The following is a 14176-nucleotide window of genomic DNA, read 5'->3' on the forward strand; positions in this document are numbered from 1 at the left end:
CCACCAGCCCTGGCCCCATGGGTGCGGCGCCCTCGCAGCCCCGTGCAGATGGGACTGTCGCCCTCCCTCTCACAGAAGAGGTTCAAGGCTCAGAGAAGTTAAGTCACTTGCCCAAATAGGCGCAGCCCCAGAAGCGCCCGCGCTTGCCTCGCTGCTGGGTGCGTGGTGCTTCATGTCACGTGATTCCGCCCCTGCGTGCGAACCTGTTTACAGGATGACGCTGCAACAATTTTGGAGCAAAAACATGTCTGCATTTAAAAATAACTTGTCAGGGGACGTGTGTGAGGGGACCGGGAACGAGGTGGGTGGATCGGTAGTTGCTGACGCCTGGGCTGGGCGCTCAGGAGTTCACGGCTGCTGTTCTCTGCATTTGCATCTGTTCGAAAAGCTCCATGAAGTTAAAAATAATCCCCATATGCCTGACTTTTGGAAAGAATTTGTTCCCCATCAGAGCTCACCTTTACCGAGAGCTGAAGTAAGAGCACAAGCGACTTCAGGGGCTTTGCCTCAACGCTTTGTGCGGGGAACAGTGATCGTCTGCGTTTCACTGGTGACGCTCAGAGAGGGCAGGCACCTGGCCCGTGATCAGCACAGCAGAGCCGTGCTGCCCAGCCTGTGTCTAGGCTCAGGTGGTCCTACGGGCCCCTCCTCACCCAGGAAGGAGCAGAGCTCCCCTGCTCCCTTCTGAGACAAGCCCCTGCTGGGAGGGGCGCCCCTGAAGTCCACCTGCAGCAGCCAGGGAGCGGGGCCGGGCCCTAGTGGGTCTCCCCCTTGGAGCGGGGGTTTTCTTAGGATACACAACCTGGGGATCATAAAGACACTTATGGGGGCCCCTGGCCTGGGCCTGGGTGGTGTGAGGGGGGCACTGGGGCACCCTGGTTCCAGCTCACACCACTCAGCAAGGGAGGAGTTGAATGATGTTCCGATTGAGCCCTGACCGGCGAGGCTCAGTGGGTTGGGCGTTGTCCTCCAGAGCAAAAGGTTGGGGGTCTGATCCCCCGTGAAAGCACCTGCCCAGGTTGCACGCTTGGTCCCCAGATGGGGTGCGGAGGACAGGCAACTGATCAATGTTTCTCTCTCACGTCAATGTTTCTCTCCCTCCCTTTCTCCCTACCTTCCCTTTTCTCTATGGATAAAGAAACACAATCTTTTTTCAAAAATGTCCTGAATGAGTTATTTCTGCTCCCAAACCCCACACCTGGGGGATGGCTGCTTTCAGCACAGGTCTCTGGTGCATCTGGTTCTTTCCTTTGGGTGGTTGGAAAGATTCCTCAACACAGGTGGGGGGCAGTGAGGGGCTTGTCTTCCTGAGGAGACTGGCACAGGACTCACACCAATCCCTGCCACTGTCGCCATTGCCACAGCCCCACTTCTGAATGGCTGTGCCCATGGAAGAGGCGGCCCAGCCAAGGGCCGACAGTCTTGTCCTGTCAATGGCTCCGACCTCACCACTGCTGAAGGCCTCCAGGGGGCAGGGGGCAGGAGCAGGAGATGGAGCTCTGGCCCGTTCTGTAGCCTTGACTCCATCCACCCATGCGTCCGCCCTCCGTGCTCCCACCCCTTCTCCCCTGTCTGCTGTTGTCTGCTGCCCCTTTGACACAGTCGCCACCACAGACCCACCATCTCCCTCACCCATCCTTCCTCCTTCCTGGCATCGGCCAGCTCGCCTTTCCACCCACCGGTCCCTCTACCCATCCACACACCCTCTTTCCCTCTGGCCACCCAACCCCGCCCTCCCAGCTGTCCACCAGTCCTTCCACATCCACCCACCCCACAGGTCCACCTGCCTACCCAACTACTCAGACATCTCTCTTCCCCTCCACCCATTCATCAAAGCAGCCATCCGGCACCTCTCCTTCCTGCTCCCCCCAGACTCATCCAATCATGGAGCGACCCTTGGCCCTGTTCCTGGCTGCTCCTAACCCAGCACCATAACTCCCAGATGGACCAGGGGGTGTAGAGGAGAAGGAGATGACCCTCACTTGTCATCAGGTGCCTACAACAGCAGAGTCACTTTTCTGCTGTGTGAAGTGACCCCAGGGCACAGCCTCCCTCTCTGAGCCCCAGGTAGGCCTGGGCTTTGTGGCTGCCCATGACCTGGGCAGCCCTAGCAGTTTTCCTCTACGTCCCATGTGGCTGCCTCTGCCAGGGGCAGACCCATTCCAGGGCCCATCCCTCGTTGCCAGGTTGCCATGGGGTCTCCTCCCAGCGCACTGATGTGCTCGAGTCCTGACCTCCTGTCCAGCCAGTCGGAGTGATGTCCACACTGCTATTCCTCAGAGGCTGATAAGCTGGCCTCCCTTCTAGAGGTACCTGGAGGCTCCACCCCCTTCTTTGCAGCCTCACCATAGTTCTGGGGGATTTCTGTCTTCTTGTTGCCCATACGAAAGGTGAGGCTTGGAGACCTTTAATGGCCTTCCCCACAGGAAGGCAGCTGGGAGGGTAGGGTGTCGGGTGCAGGCAGTTGCCAGGCTGCCTCCCTAGACACCAGAGTGCAAAAGCAGAGTCTCCTCTCTGTGTGGTCTGAGACGCAGGGGCCTTCTCTCCTGCCTGCCCTGGACCACGACTTACTGCAGAGGCTCAGGGGACCCCAGGGAGCTGCCCAGGCCTGCCACCCATGGCTGCTGGTCAATCCTGTCTGCTGCACAGGCAGGAGGGAGGCCCCTGTGCCCCAGGCCCAGGAGGTACCTGCCAGGTGGGCCTGATCATGCCACTGAGGGAGTCCACCAGCGGGCCTGCCCTCACCTGGCACCCACTGGCAGTGAGGATAGCAGGGCAGGCCAGCGGGCAAGAGGCAGGACAGGAGCGAGGCCTGCTTTCTCCAGTGGGGCTGAGGTTCAGGTGACTGAGCAGCTGGGAGACCAGGGCCCTGAGGAGGGCCTGGGAGCAGGCTCAGGGCAGGGACTGAGGGCGCGGGTGGGGTGACGCACCCCCGGCTCACCTACCTCATCACAGGGGGCGATGCGGCCCACCACGTCCTTCACGTGTCCGATGGCCGACTCCTCCTGGAAGTCCCGTGGGAAGGTCTCCGTCCACTCCGCCAGCAACTGGAGTAGTTTGGGGCCAAACTTCCGGACCCGGGCCTGCAAGGCAAGGCCAAGGGCACCCACGTGCGCTGAGGGCTGCTGGGCCACGGCGGCCACGGCCCCAGCCACTCCCTGCCCGTCCGCGCTGCCCAGGCAGTAGCTGCCGAGGGTGGGCGACAATGGTAGGTGACACAGATGGGAGCTGACCGCAGGGGGCACGTATACTTTGGGGGTGGAGTCATCTGTTTTTTCCAGGAATCCCACACGCTTTTGTGGCAGCACATCTTGGCAGCTGCCAGAGTCTCCCCATCCCCCACTCCCAGTCGGTGGGTTCTGGGCAGCAGACCCCGCCCCAGGGCTGCAGGAGCGCGGATCAGTTCTGGCCAATCAGAGCATGGCAGGTGCCCACCATCTCAGTGACTGGCTGACAGGCAGTCACGTGGCTTAGGCGAAGCCAGGAGACCGAGCCACACAGAATTGAGAGGCGTAGGTGGGGATCTCTGCTCTGCGGGGCTGCAGGTCCTAGTGCAGGTGGACCTGCCCCTGCAGAGTGAGGCTGGCCCCGGGGTGGGGAACAGAGTGCAGAGTGGGAGGGGGACAGACGGTGTTGTGTCGAGGTCCTTTGACACCCCCTGGAACCAGCGGTACTAGAGACCTTGCAGTTCCAGAAGCCGAGAGGGTCCCTTTGCCTTAGGCCAGTTGTAGTTGGGCTTCACCACCAACAGCAAAGCCCCGCTGACACAGGTGTACGAGGTCACAGCCCTCATGAGTGGGCCTGGACCGGGGGCCGGGGGCCGGGGGCCATGGGAAAGGAAGGCTGGAGAGTACTGTGCCAGGGGCAGGTAGCCCAGCCGGTGATAAGGACCATCCCAGGTGGCAGGGGTCCCAGGATGGGGCTCTGGGGGCCGGGTCTGGCCTTGGTGTGAACTCCAGGGCTCCCAGAGTATGCCGGAGAACAGCCCCCAGTTGAGAGGTCCCGAGTCTGCCTTAGCTCTGGGCCTCATACAAGTCAGAAACCTCTACTGGGTTCCTCTGCAGGACAGTGGGGACAGCCACTACCTCTCTGAGGGCTGGTGGCGTGAGGGCACGTCCGGGCAGTGCCAGCACACGCAGAGGCCTCTACTCCGTCCTGCCCTCACCTTGTCCAGTACCGGCTTGTCCAGCTGCTGCTGCTCGATGCACAGGCGGCAGACCCGGGCCAGGAGCTCCTGGGGCTCGATGAACAGGCGGGAGCTCAGCAGGAAGGTGAAGATGTAGGCTTTCTGGGGGATACGGGAGAAAGGCGGCATGTGTGTGCCGGGTGTGGAGGGCGTGCACTTCCCATCCCCACCCCAGCCCCAACCCTAGCCCCAGCCCTGTTGCCTACCCCGCGCCCAGTGGAAGAGAGCCCCTTCCTTGTACTTTGTGGGCCACCCACCTCGGGGTAGTAGTCGGCCGTGGGCACCAGGTGCTGGATCAGGGTGTCCAGGGAGGCTGATGATGGAGCCCCATCTAGGAGGGGCTGCTCGGCCTGCTTGCTGTCTGTGGGCTCGGTGGGGGGTGGGCCAGGGCTGCCTGGGGTGACCATGTCGGAGGCACTCAGCGTCCAGGGCATGCCTGCCTGCAGGGGTGAGGAGCAGGTGGACACACCTAAGCTGGGGCCTGCCGGCCCCCTGGGCTCCCGACTGGGTGGGCTCTGTCCCGGCCTCCCACAGGCACTTCCGTGCCCAGTGATCACTTCCTGGGAGTGCTGCCAGGGACCCCCAGCCCACAGTACAGCACCCCCAGGAACCAGCTCTCCCCACTCTCAGTGAAGCCATGCGGAGCCTGCTCTTTCATAAGTCCATTCCCACCCCCATTCGGGGCTCTGGGTCAGGCCCCACCCGGCCACAGGTGGGATGAGAGATGGGCCTGACCCACACACTGGGGCCGCAGGTGCAACCCCAGAACTTCTGTGGCACTTGGAGGCTCTTTCACCCAGGGTCCCTGAGCTGGTGCAGTGTCCCTGCTGGCACCATCCTGTCCCCATATAGGGCCAGGAAAGAGCCCCTTTCAGAGGTCAGTGGGTGGCCTCAGGGTCCTGCTGTGCCTGAGCTGCTCTGTGCCGCGCCCCCCACCCCCTGCAGCTGCATGGGCCCCTTGAAGCTGGGTCTCTAGTGCAGCCTGGTGCTCCAGGTTCTTCCCAATTAGGCCCCAGTGACCATCCAGCTGTTCCCTCCTGCAGGAGGCAGTCTCACCACCTTTGCTCCTTTATCCACTGGACCCAGCTGACATGCCTCCTCCCCACTGGACTTTCTGGGCTTCCCTGCAGCAGCCCCGCCCCCTCCCTCCCAGAGGGGGCCTGACCTCTGGTGGGAACCAGCAGCTCCTCCCTGTCACCATGTTGAGTGCTGGTGGCCCCCGCTGTGGAGAAGGACCCCTGTGATTGTCACATGGCAACTTCTCACCAAACCTGCACCAGGCAGGGGCCAGGGCAGGTCCTTGGCCCGGCCCTACCCTAACCCTGGGCCTGGCCCACAGCTGGTGCCCTCCCTGAGTGTGCAGTGGCCTGGGCTTCCTCCCTGGGCTCCACCACCAACCCTTGGGGTCCTCCTGAGTGCGCCGCCCCCGCCTGCACAGCGGCAGGCCCTGGCCCAGCCTGGGGCTGCTTAACTGTCATGCTGGGCATTTAAGTCACCCCCATTCTTCCCCCCCACCTCACCAGAGAACATTTTTTCTCTTTGCTTTTAGAGAGGCAGGGAGAGAGAAACATCGATGTGAGAGAGCACCATCCATTGGTTGCTTCCTGGGTGCACCCAGACTGAGGACTGAAACTGCAACCTTTTGGTGTCTGGGACGATACTCCAACCAACTGAGCCACCCCCACCAGGGCAAGTCGCCCCCACACTCTTAACCGTGGAATCCTGCAGGCTCACCACAGGGGCCTTCCAGAGATCTGTGTCCCCGTCGCCCAGCTCCCCTTGCACTGCTGTCCCCATGGCAGACCCTATCCCAGGTCCGTTTCTGGCTTTCCCTGCCCCCTGGGTGGCCTAGCCCTGATGCAGAGGGACGGGAGAGTCGGAGCTGATGTTGGAGATCAGAGGGAGCCCACAGAGGGCTGGGAGGGCATGGGAACCAGAGTGGACAGCAGCCCGGGCCGTGCTGGCCCTGGGACAGCCGCCACTTCATCTGCACTTCCCTGGCAAAGCACTAAGTATTCCGTTTCAGCCGCTGAAACTAAAGTTTCATAAAGCTGCCCCCTGTCCATCTCGGTGGGTGGGCACCCAGGGGTGATGGTCAGCTCCAGGGAGGGCATGTGTCCGAGTTAGTTCCACAAGAAAGAACACACTTGGGCCGGCAAGGCCTGCCCTCCCTGTCAGGTGGAAGCCTGGAAGCTTCTCCCTGTGGCACTGGGCCAGCGTTCTCAAGGGCAAGCCAGTAGCAGGGATGGAGGTGATTCTGGAAACCTCTCTGCAGGGCAAGGTGGTCTGCGGAGGTGTGGGAGGGGCTTCCTGTGACGGCCAGACGCCACCCCTTCAGGGATGGGCTGGGGAGCTCCTCCAGCACCTCTGGGTCCAGCCTGGAAGTGGGGCTGGGTGTGAGGTGCCGGGCACATCGGGGTGGGGGCACAGACCCAGCTGTGCCCTGGAGCAGCAAGCTCGAGATGGAGGTGGGGGGACCAGACCCTCCTGATGCACAGGGATCCCCAGAGAATGGACAGGCTGCAGTGGGCCCTTCCAACTTCCTTCCTCGACTGTGTCCCCGGCTGGGCCCAGGCCTGCGTCTCCAAGGACAAGCTGGTCTCCCAGCTGCAGCCTCTGGCTTCCTTCACTGTTACTGAGGGACATTCACTCCCATGTGTGGAATGACTGCTGGCACGGTTCAGGCCCTGGGGACCCAGCAGGACCCTCGGGGCTGGCGGTGGAGGCAGGCAACAAGCAGGTGAGGTGTGTGGAGAAGCCCACCACCTGGCGCCGGAGCTGGAGGCACATCCAGAGGCCTGTGCTCTGCGGGTGGGCGCGGGGGAGGGGAGAGCGGGGACAGCTCCCTGTGTTGGATGTGGCCTCAAGAGAGGGTGGGCGACACCAGAGCCTGGCAGTGCCTGCCACGACTCTCCCCTCTCCCTTAGGTGTGCTGGGCGGTGTGGGGGTTGAGGGGTAGGGGGCCCACCCCTGTGAGAGGGCTGCCAGGGGCTTGAGCTGGCCTCCTCCTTCTGAGCAGGGGCTCCGGCCTGCCTGGGACACAGAGAGGGGTTGGGGTGGGGGTGTCTGTGCTGGGGGCTGAGGGCAGGAGGCCCTGGTGTGATTATGGCAGCAGGTGGAGATGGAGGCCCCACTGGCTCGGCCCTCCCCTAAGTCCCCACCTTCATGAGTTCCTGTCTTTCCAGAGCTGCTTTAGACGAGGACAAACAAGTGCTGCCTGTATCTTCTCTCTTTTCTGTTTCTGTCACATGAGCGAGGAGCATGTGTGCGCCTCTGGGCGCCTTCCACTCACATTGCGTTTTGGAGCTGCGTCCATGGCAGGACAGAGTGCCCTGGTTCCGCGTGGGTTCACCACCTGGCAGCGTCCCACCTCTGGGTGTCCAGGGGCAGTTTTTAAAAGCCACCAGGAAAGCAATCCAAGTGTCTGTGGGTGGATCCACAAAACCTGGGCTGTACGCACAATGGAGTAATTTTGTCTTAAAGAGGCAGGACATTCTGCCCCCTGCTGCACCATGGGAGGACCTGGGGGACGTTGTGTGCAGCGGAATAAGCCGGTCACAGCAAGACAGACGCTGCATGACCCCGTGAACTTGCGGCACCTGGAGTGGTCAGGGTCTCGGACACAGATGGTGTGCGAGGGACCCGGGGCTGGGGAGGAGGACCCCAGCCAGGGTTTCGTGGGGACAGAGTGTCAGTTTGGGAAGGTGGGAGGGTCCTGGGCCGGACGGAGTGGTCACCGCACACCAGTGAGAATGCCCTTCGTGCGGCTGACCTGCATGCTTGAGTGGTGAAGGTGGTAGACTTCACGTTCGGTGTATTTTACCATGATTTTTTTTAAAAGGCCAATGATGATGGAAAAAGTGTTTATTGTCACAGCTGAAAATCCTTGAGATCGCCAGTCCCCGAACTGTGCTTCTGTGACCCGGACCGCAGGGGGTACCCAGAAGGGGCTGGGCACCTGGGCCGTGCGGGAGGGGCCTGAGCTGGGGGCTACCCGAGGAACCACCCCCTCAAGGTCACACCCTCTGCCCTGCCGGGGCCTGGGGCTCTGCGTGTGAACACACGTGCGCGTGGCGTGACTTCAGTGGGTGTCCACTTTACACCCCTTACGTGAATAAGCCTCCGTAAAGCGTCAGTGCTGTTTGGTCCTTAAACGCTGGTGTGGGGGCTGCGCGTGGTCTCAGCCCCCTTGAATGGTACAGGCCTGGCTCAGCGTGCCAGGAGGAGCCTTGCATTGGATCCATCCTTGGAAAATTATCCCAAGAAAATAATCTGAAGAAGAAAAGCGATGCAGAGGAGTTTGCTCGGGTGCTACCTGGAAGCAGTGACAGTGAGCTCAGGGCACCCTGGGTGGCCACCGAGGAGAGCGCACCAGGACGCTGTCACGCCCACCGAGGGAGCCCCTGCTGCCGTGGAAACGAGGGCCTTGGTGACTCCAGTCTCACAAACAGGGCCGTGGCACCAGGAAGGGAGGCAGCACCCAGGAAACCGAGTCCACGATGCGAGGTGGACGCTTGGGTGGTTAAAGCGGGAGGAGCCACGACCGGGCACCGCTGCTTGGGCAGAGACGAAGATCCATCCCCGCCGGCTTGTCGTCTGGGGAATTCGCCATGTCCTCCAGGTTCTCCCGATTGTTCTCGTATAACTGTTCGTAGTACTTCTTTCTAATCCTTTTTATTTTTTATAGAATTGGAAGTAATGTCCCCACTCTCATTTCTGAGTTTAGTAATTGAGTCTCTCCTTATTTTAATTGTCAGTCTAGCCAAAGGTGCGTCAACTTTGTTAATCTTTTTGAAGAACCAATTTTAGGCTTTACTGATTTTCTCTATTCTCTGCTTATCTCTGATTTTTATTATTTCCTTCTGCTAGATTTGGGTTTAATTTTTTTTGTAGTTCCTTAAAAGTTAGGCTGTTCAGCTCTGGATGGGTGGCCCAGTTGGTTGGAGCCTTGTCCTGTAAATGAAAGGTTGCGGGTTCGATCCCTGGTGGGAGCATGTATGGGAGGCAGCTGATGGAGGTTTCCCTCTCATATTGTTTTTCTCTCTCCCTTCCTCTCTCTCTCAAAGTGTCAATAAAAAACAGCCCCAGGTGAGGACAGAAGAAGTTAGGCTGTTCATCCGAGACCTTTTTACAGCTATGAAGTACCCTCTTCATGGCGCTGCTTCCACGGCAACCCGGGGTTTTCGGATGTGTGTCTTCATTTTTGTCTGTCACTGAGGATCTTCATTTCCCTTGGGGTTTCTCCTTCCATCCCCTGTCTCGGAGAGTCTCGTTTAGTTCCTACACGTCTGCACATTTTCCAGTTCCTACCTTCCTTTGCTGTGGTTGGAGCAGTCGCTTTCCCTGACACGTGTGTGTGTAAGTCTGCGGAGACTGGTTCACAGCCCAGTACAACCCGGCTGATCCGAGAGAGCAGGCCCCGTGCTGCTGCTGCTGTCGGAAACTGCCCCTGCGTGTCGCGTGTCTCAGGCCTCGCTGGCGTAGCGTGTGACTCAAACCATCTTCTGCCTGGTGGTTCTATCGCCAATGACAGCGTGGCACTAAAGTCCCCAACTATTATCCTAGAACTGCCCCTTTGTCCCTTTACAGCTCATAGTTTTGTTCCCTGTGTTTTTGATGGTCTGTTTTTAGTTATGTTCATGTTTATAGGTGTACCTTCTTGCTGTATTGAGCCTTAATATATGATGTCCTACTTTGTCACTTACCTTTTTGATTCAGAGTCTGTTTTCTGCTATGAGTCTAGCCCCACACTATTTCCATGGGACGTTTTCCCCTTTCACTTTTAACATATTTGCCTTTGGGTCTAAAATGAGTTTCCTGTGGTATACAGTTGGGTAATTTTTTTTAAAGATTTTATTTATTTGTCTTTAGAGGGGAAGGAAGAAGAGAGGGAGAGAATATCAATGTATGGTTGCTTCTCATGGGTCCCCTGCCGGGAACTGGCCTACAACCCAGGCATGTACCCTGACTGGGAATTGAGCTGCTATCCTCTGCTTCGCATGCCATCGCTCAATCCACTGAGCTACACAAGCCAGGGCCGTTGGGTAATTTTTTTGATATATTTAAAAATGTTTTTATTGATTTTAGAGAGAGAAAGGAAGGGAAGGAGAGAGAAATATTGATGTGAGAGAGAAACATCAACCAGTTGCCTCCTGTATGCATCCCAGCCAGGAATCTAACCCACAACCCAGATATGTGCCCTGACTGGGAATGAAATTGCAACTTTTTTGGTGTATGGGACAAAGCTGCAACCAACTGAACCACCCAGCCAGGGCGGGGTAATTTTTTTAAAAAATCTATTCTGCCAATCTGTCTTTTTGACTGGAGAGTTTAATCCATTCACATTTAAGATAATAACTGTTAGGGGAATTTACTTCTGCCATTTTGCTATTTTATTTCCATATGCCTTATAGGTTTTTGTCCTTCATTCTCTGTGACTGCCTTCTTTTGTGTTTCATTAAATTTTTGTTGTGGAACTTTTTAGTTCTTTTCTCATTTACCTTCATGTATGTTCTGCAGCTGTTTTCTTCATTGTTATCACGGGGATCACACTTCTCGCTCACAGGTCACAGCACCCCAGTTTGAAGGTACACTAGCTTGACTTCAATAATGTATAAAACCCTGCCCCTACCCAGCTGCAGGTTCTGACATCACAGAATCATGTCTTTATGCATTTGGTATTAAAAACATAAACTAATAATTATTTGCCTAAAAAACACATTAATCTCAAGTCATACAGAAAACAAAAAGCAGAGTTACAAATCAAAGCTACTATAATACTTACTTTTTACTTAATTTCCCACGTATCTATCTACCAGAGACCTTCACAGCTTCACTCGGCTTTGAGGTACTGAGTAGTGTTCTTTCATTCCAACCTGAAGGACTCCCTTTATTATTTCTGTGTGATGTACTAATGGTTGTGGACTCTGCTTCTGTATATCTGAGAATGTCTTCATTTCTCTCTCCTTTCTCCAAAGACATTTTGGTGGTACATAGGATTCTTGGCTGGCAGCGTATTCATTTTCAGCACCTCCCATGTGTCAATCAGTCACTAACTTCTGACTGCCAAGCTTTCTTCTGATGAGAAATCTGCCAACAGTCTTATTGAGGGTCCCTTGTATGTGATGAGTTGCTGCTTTCTTGCTGCTTTCAATATTCTCTGTCTTTGTCTTTCAACAGCTTGATTGTAATGTGCCTCATCATGGATCTCTGAGTTTCTCTCACTTGGAGTTTGTTGAGATTCTTGGATGTTTATATTCATGTATGTCATCAAATTTGGGAAGTTTTCAGCCATATTTTTTCGGATAATTTCTCTGCCTATTTCCCTCTCTCTCCTCATTCTGGGACTCTCACAATGTCCTTCACAGGCCGTAACTTCGATTGCTCTCTCTCTAAGTTCACTGATTCTTTCTTCTGTCTTCTCAAATCTCCTGGAATACATCCAGTGAATTTTTCATACCAAAATTTATTTTTGGTTCCTTTTTGGGTTTTCCATCTCTTTATCGCTGTTTCTATTTTCATTCATGTGTAGTCCAATAGGTCCCTCATCTGGTTTTCCTCAGGGTGGTTCCTGTTTGTCTTCTCTTTTCAGTGCACCACACTTTCCTGTTTCTTCGTGTGCCTGTGGTTTTCTTGTTGTTGGGCACTTGATGCCTNACATTAATCTTAAGTCATACAGAAAACAAAAAGCAGAGTTACAAATCAAAGCTACTATAATACTTACTTTTTACTTAATTTCCCACGTATCTATCTACCAGAGGCCTTCACAGCTTCACTCGGCTTTGAGGTACTGAGTAGTGTTCTTTCATTCCAACCTGAAGGACTCCCTTTGGTATTTCTGTGTGATGTACTAATGGTTGTGGACTCTGCTTCTGTATATCTGGGAATGTCTTCATTTCTCTCTCCTTTTTCCAAAGACATTTTGGTGGTACATAGGATTCTTGGCTGGCAGCGTATTCATTTTCAGCACCTCCCACGCATCAATCAGTCACTACCTTCTGACCGCCAAGCTTTCTTCTGATGAGAAATCTGCCAACAGTCTTATTGAGCGTCCCTTGTATGTGATGAGTTGCTGCTTTCTTGCTGCTTTCAATATTCTCTGTCTTTGTCTTTCAACAGCTTGATTGTAATGTGTCTCATCATGGATCTCTGAGTTTCTCTCACTTGGAGTTTGTTGAGATTCTTGGATGTTTATATTCATGTATGTCATCAAATCTGGGAAGTTTTCAGCCATATTTCTTCGGATAATTTCTCTGCCTATTTCCCTCTCTCTCCTCATTCTGGGACTCTCACAATGTCCTTCACAGGCCGTAACTTCGATTGCTCTCTCTCTAAGTTCACTGATTCTTTCTTCTGTCTTCTCAAATCTCCTGGAATACATCCAGTGAATTTTTCATACCAAAATTTATTTTTGGTTCCTTTTTTGGTTTTCCATCTCTTTATCGCTGTTTCTATTTTCATTCATGTGTAGTCCAATAGGTCCCTCATCTGGTTTTCCTCAGGGTGGTTCCTGTTTGTCTTCTCTTTTCAGTGCACCACACTTTCCTGTTTCTTCGTGTGCCTGTGGTTTTCTTGTTGTTGGGCACTCGATGCCTGACTCTCATGATGTGGTAACTCTGGAAATCAGATTTCCCCGGGATAAACTTTTTGAAGTTGTTGTACGACACCTCTATGCTGGCATCAGCCTGAGGTATCAGCATAAGGTCTTTGGGGTCCTTTCTTCCTTGTACCTTTCCATGAACCGTGGGCAGTAACTTTGAAACCCCTCTCCCATATGTGGCTGCTTTTGAATGTTCTAATCCTGTCTCTTAGAAGGAGGAAATGGGGAAAAAGAAGGAGGACAAAACCAAGGCTCTGGCCCTTTAAGCCCCCAGGAAGCCTCTTTGGCCCGTGCAGATCATAGTTACGGTGGCCTGCCTCCGCATCAGCAACCCCACAATCCTAACAGCAAAAAGCATGGGAGCCCAGGTCCCCAGTATTTGGAGAACAGGGTCATTACACCCACCTTGGCACCTGCAAGCTGTGTGCATGGCTGTTTGCCGCAGGGCTGAGTGGGGAGGATGGGTAGTTACTACCATGCTAAGACCAAAGGTAACCAGATTTCAGTCCAGGTTTTTCTCTGGAAGCGGCACGCCTGTGACGAGGCTCCAGAGTGCAGATGGACTCTGCCAGTTCGATTGTCATCTGGCTGGACATAGAGTCCTGGTGCTCCCCACCCTGCTCTCTTCCCCAATGCCCCCTGTTGCATCCTTAACTGGACAGTGCTGCTTGGTGTGTATGTGGATCTTCACATCTCACTAGTTTTGACAGTCCTGGTTTTTCCAGAGGCCAGTTTTGTCTGCAGCTAATTGTAATTTTATCTCTTCCTTCCTGGTGGTTAGACCTCATTCCCTTTTCTTGTCATAATGCATGGGACAGAACTTCCCAGCAGAAATGATACTGGTGAGAATCAGCATCTCATATTGTTCCCTCTCTCCAGTGCAACATCTCATATTGTTCCCAGTGCAGCCCTGGGGAGGAGCCGAGAACTCTCCTAGGATGTTGCTAGTGTCCTGCAGCTTTTTGGGAGGACCAGCACCACCCACCTTGCGAAACTGCAGGTGTCCTGAAAGCCCCAGGCCTCCTCCTTCCCTGGCCTTGATGGGCCTCCTTGGAGCCCACATTTTGGCCTCTGGTCAGTTCTACTTGTATCTTTGCAGCACCTTCAGGTCTATGAAGAGGCCTGAATGCCAAGCTTTCCTCACCTTCTCCCGAGGTAGGCTGTCTGGGGCCTCAGCGGGCCCAAGGCTTGGTTCGGAGAGCCAAGTGGGCATGTTTGCTTGGACCTGCTTCTCTGGGTCCTTGAGGAATGGGGAGCTGAACTTGCGGCTGTTTCCAAGGGTTCCGGATGAAGCCCCTGCTCCACCCAACCCAGATGGGTTCTCAGCCCCAGAGTTTACAGTTTGGGGAAGAAATGGACTCTGCGTTATGCTTCCCGTGTCTTTTGTGGGA

General features: G+C 55.3%; 1 protein-coding gene across 1 annotated transcript in view; it reads right to left on the reverse strand.

Annotated features, from left to right (window-relative positions):
- Positions 1-14176, reverse strand: part of RASGEF1C (RasGEF domain family member 1C) — a 71609-nt gene that overhangs the window by 21175 nt on the left and 36258 nt on the right. The window contains exons 2-4 of the mRNA XM_037058028.1: positions 4444-4626; positions 4166-4288; positions 2946-3083 (exon numbers count right to left, since the gene is read on the reverse strand). Of these exons, the coding sequence (XP_036913923.1) occupies positions 2946-3083; positions 4166-4288; positions 4444-4620 (438 nt within the window). The 5' untranslated portion in view covers positions 4621-4626. The remainder of the gene's footprint in view (positions 1-2945; positions 3084-4165; positions 4289-4443; positions 4627-14176) is intronic.

Source organism: Sturnira hondurensis, unplaced genomic scaffold (assembly GCF_014824575.4).
Source record: "Sturnira hondurensis isolate 20B ecotype Veracruz unplaced genomic scaffold, ASM1482457v3 Scaffold0009776, whole genome shotgun sequence".
NCBI classification, from domain to species: domain Eukaryota; kingdom Metazoa; phylum Chordata; class Mammalia; order Chiroptera; family Phyllostomidae; genus Sturnira; species Sturnira hondurensis.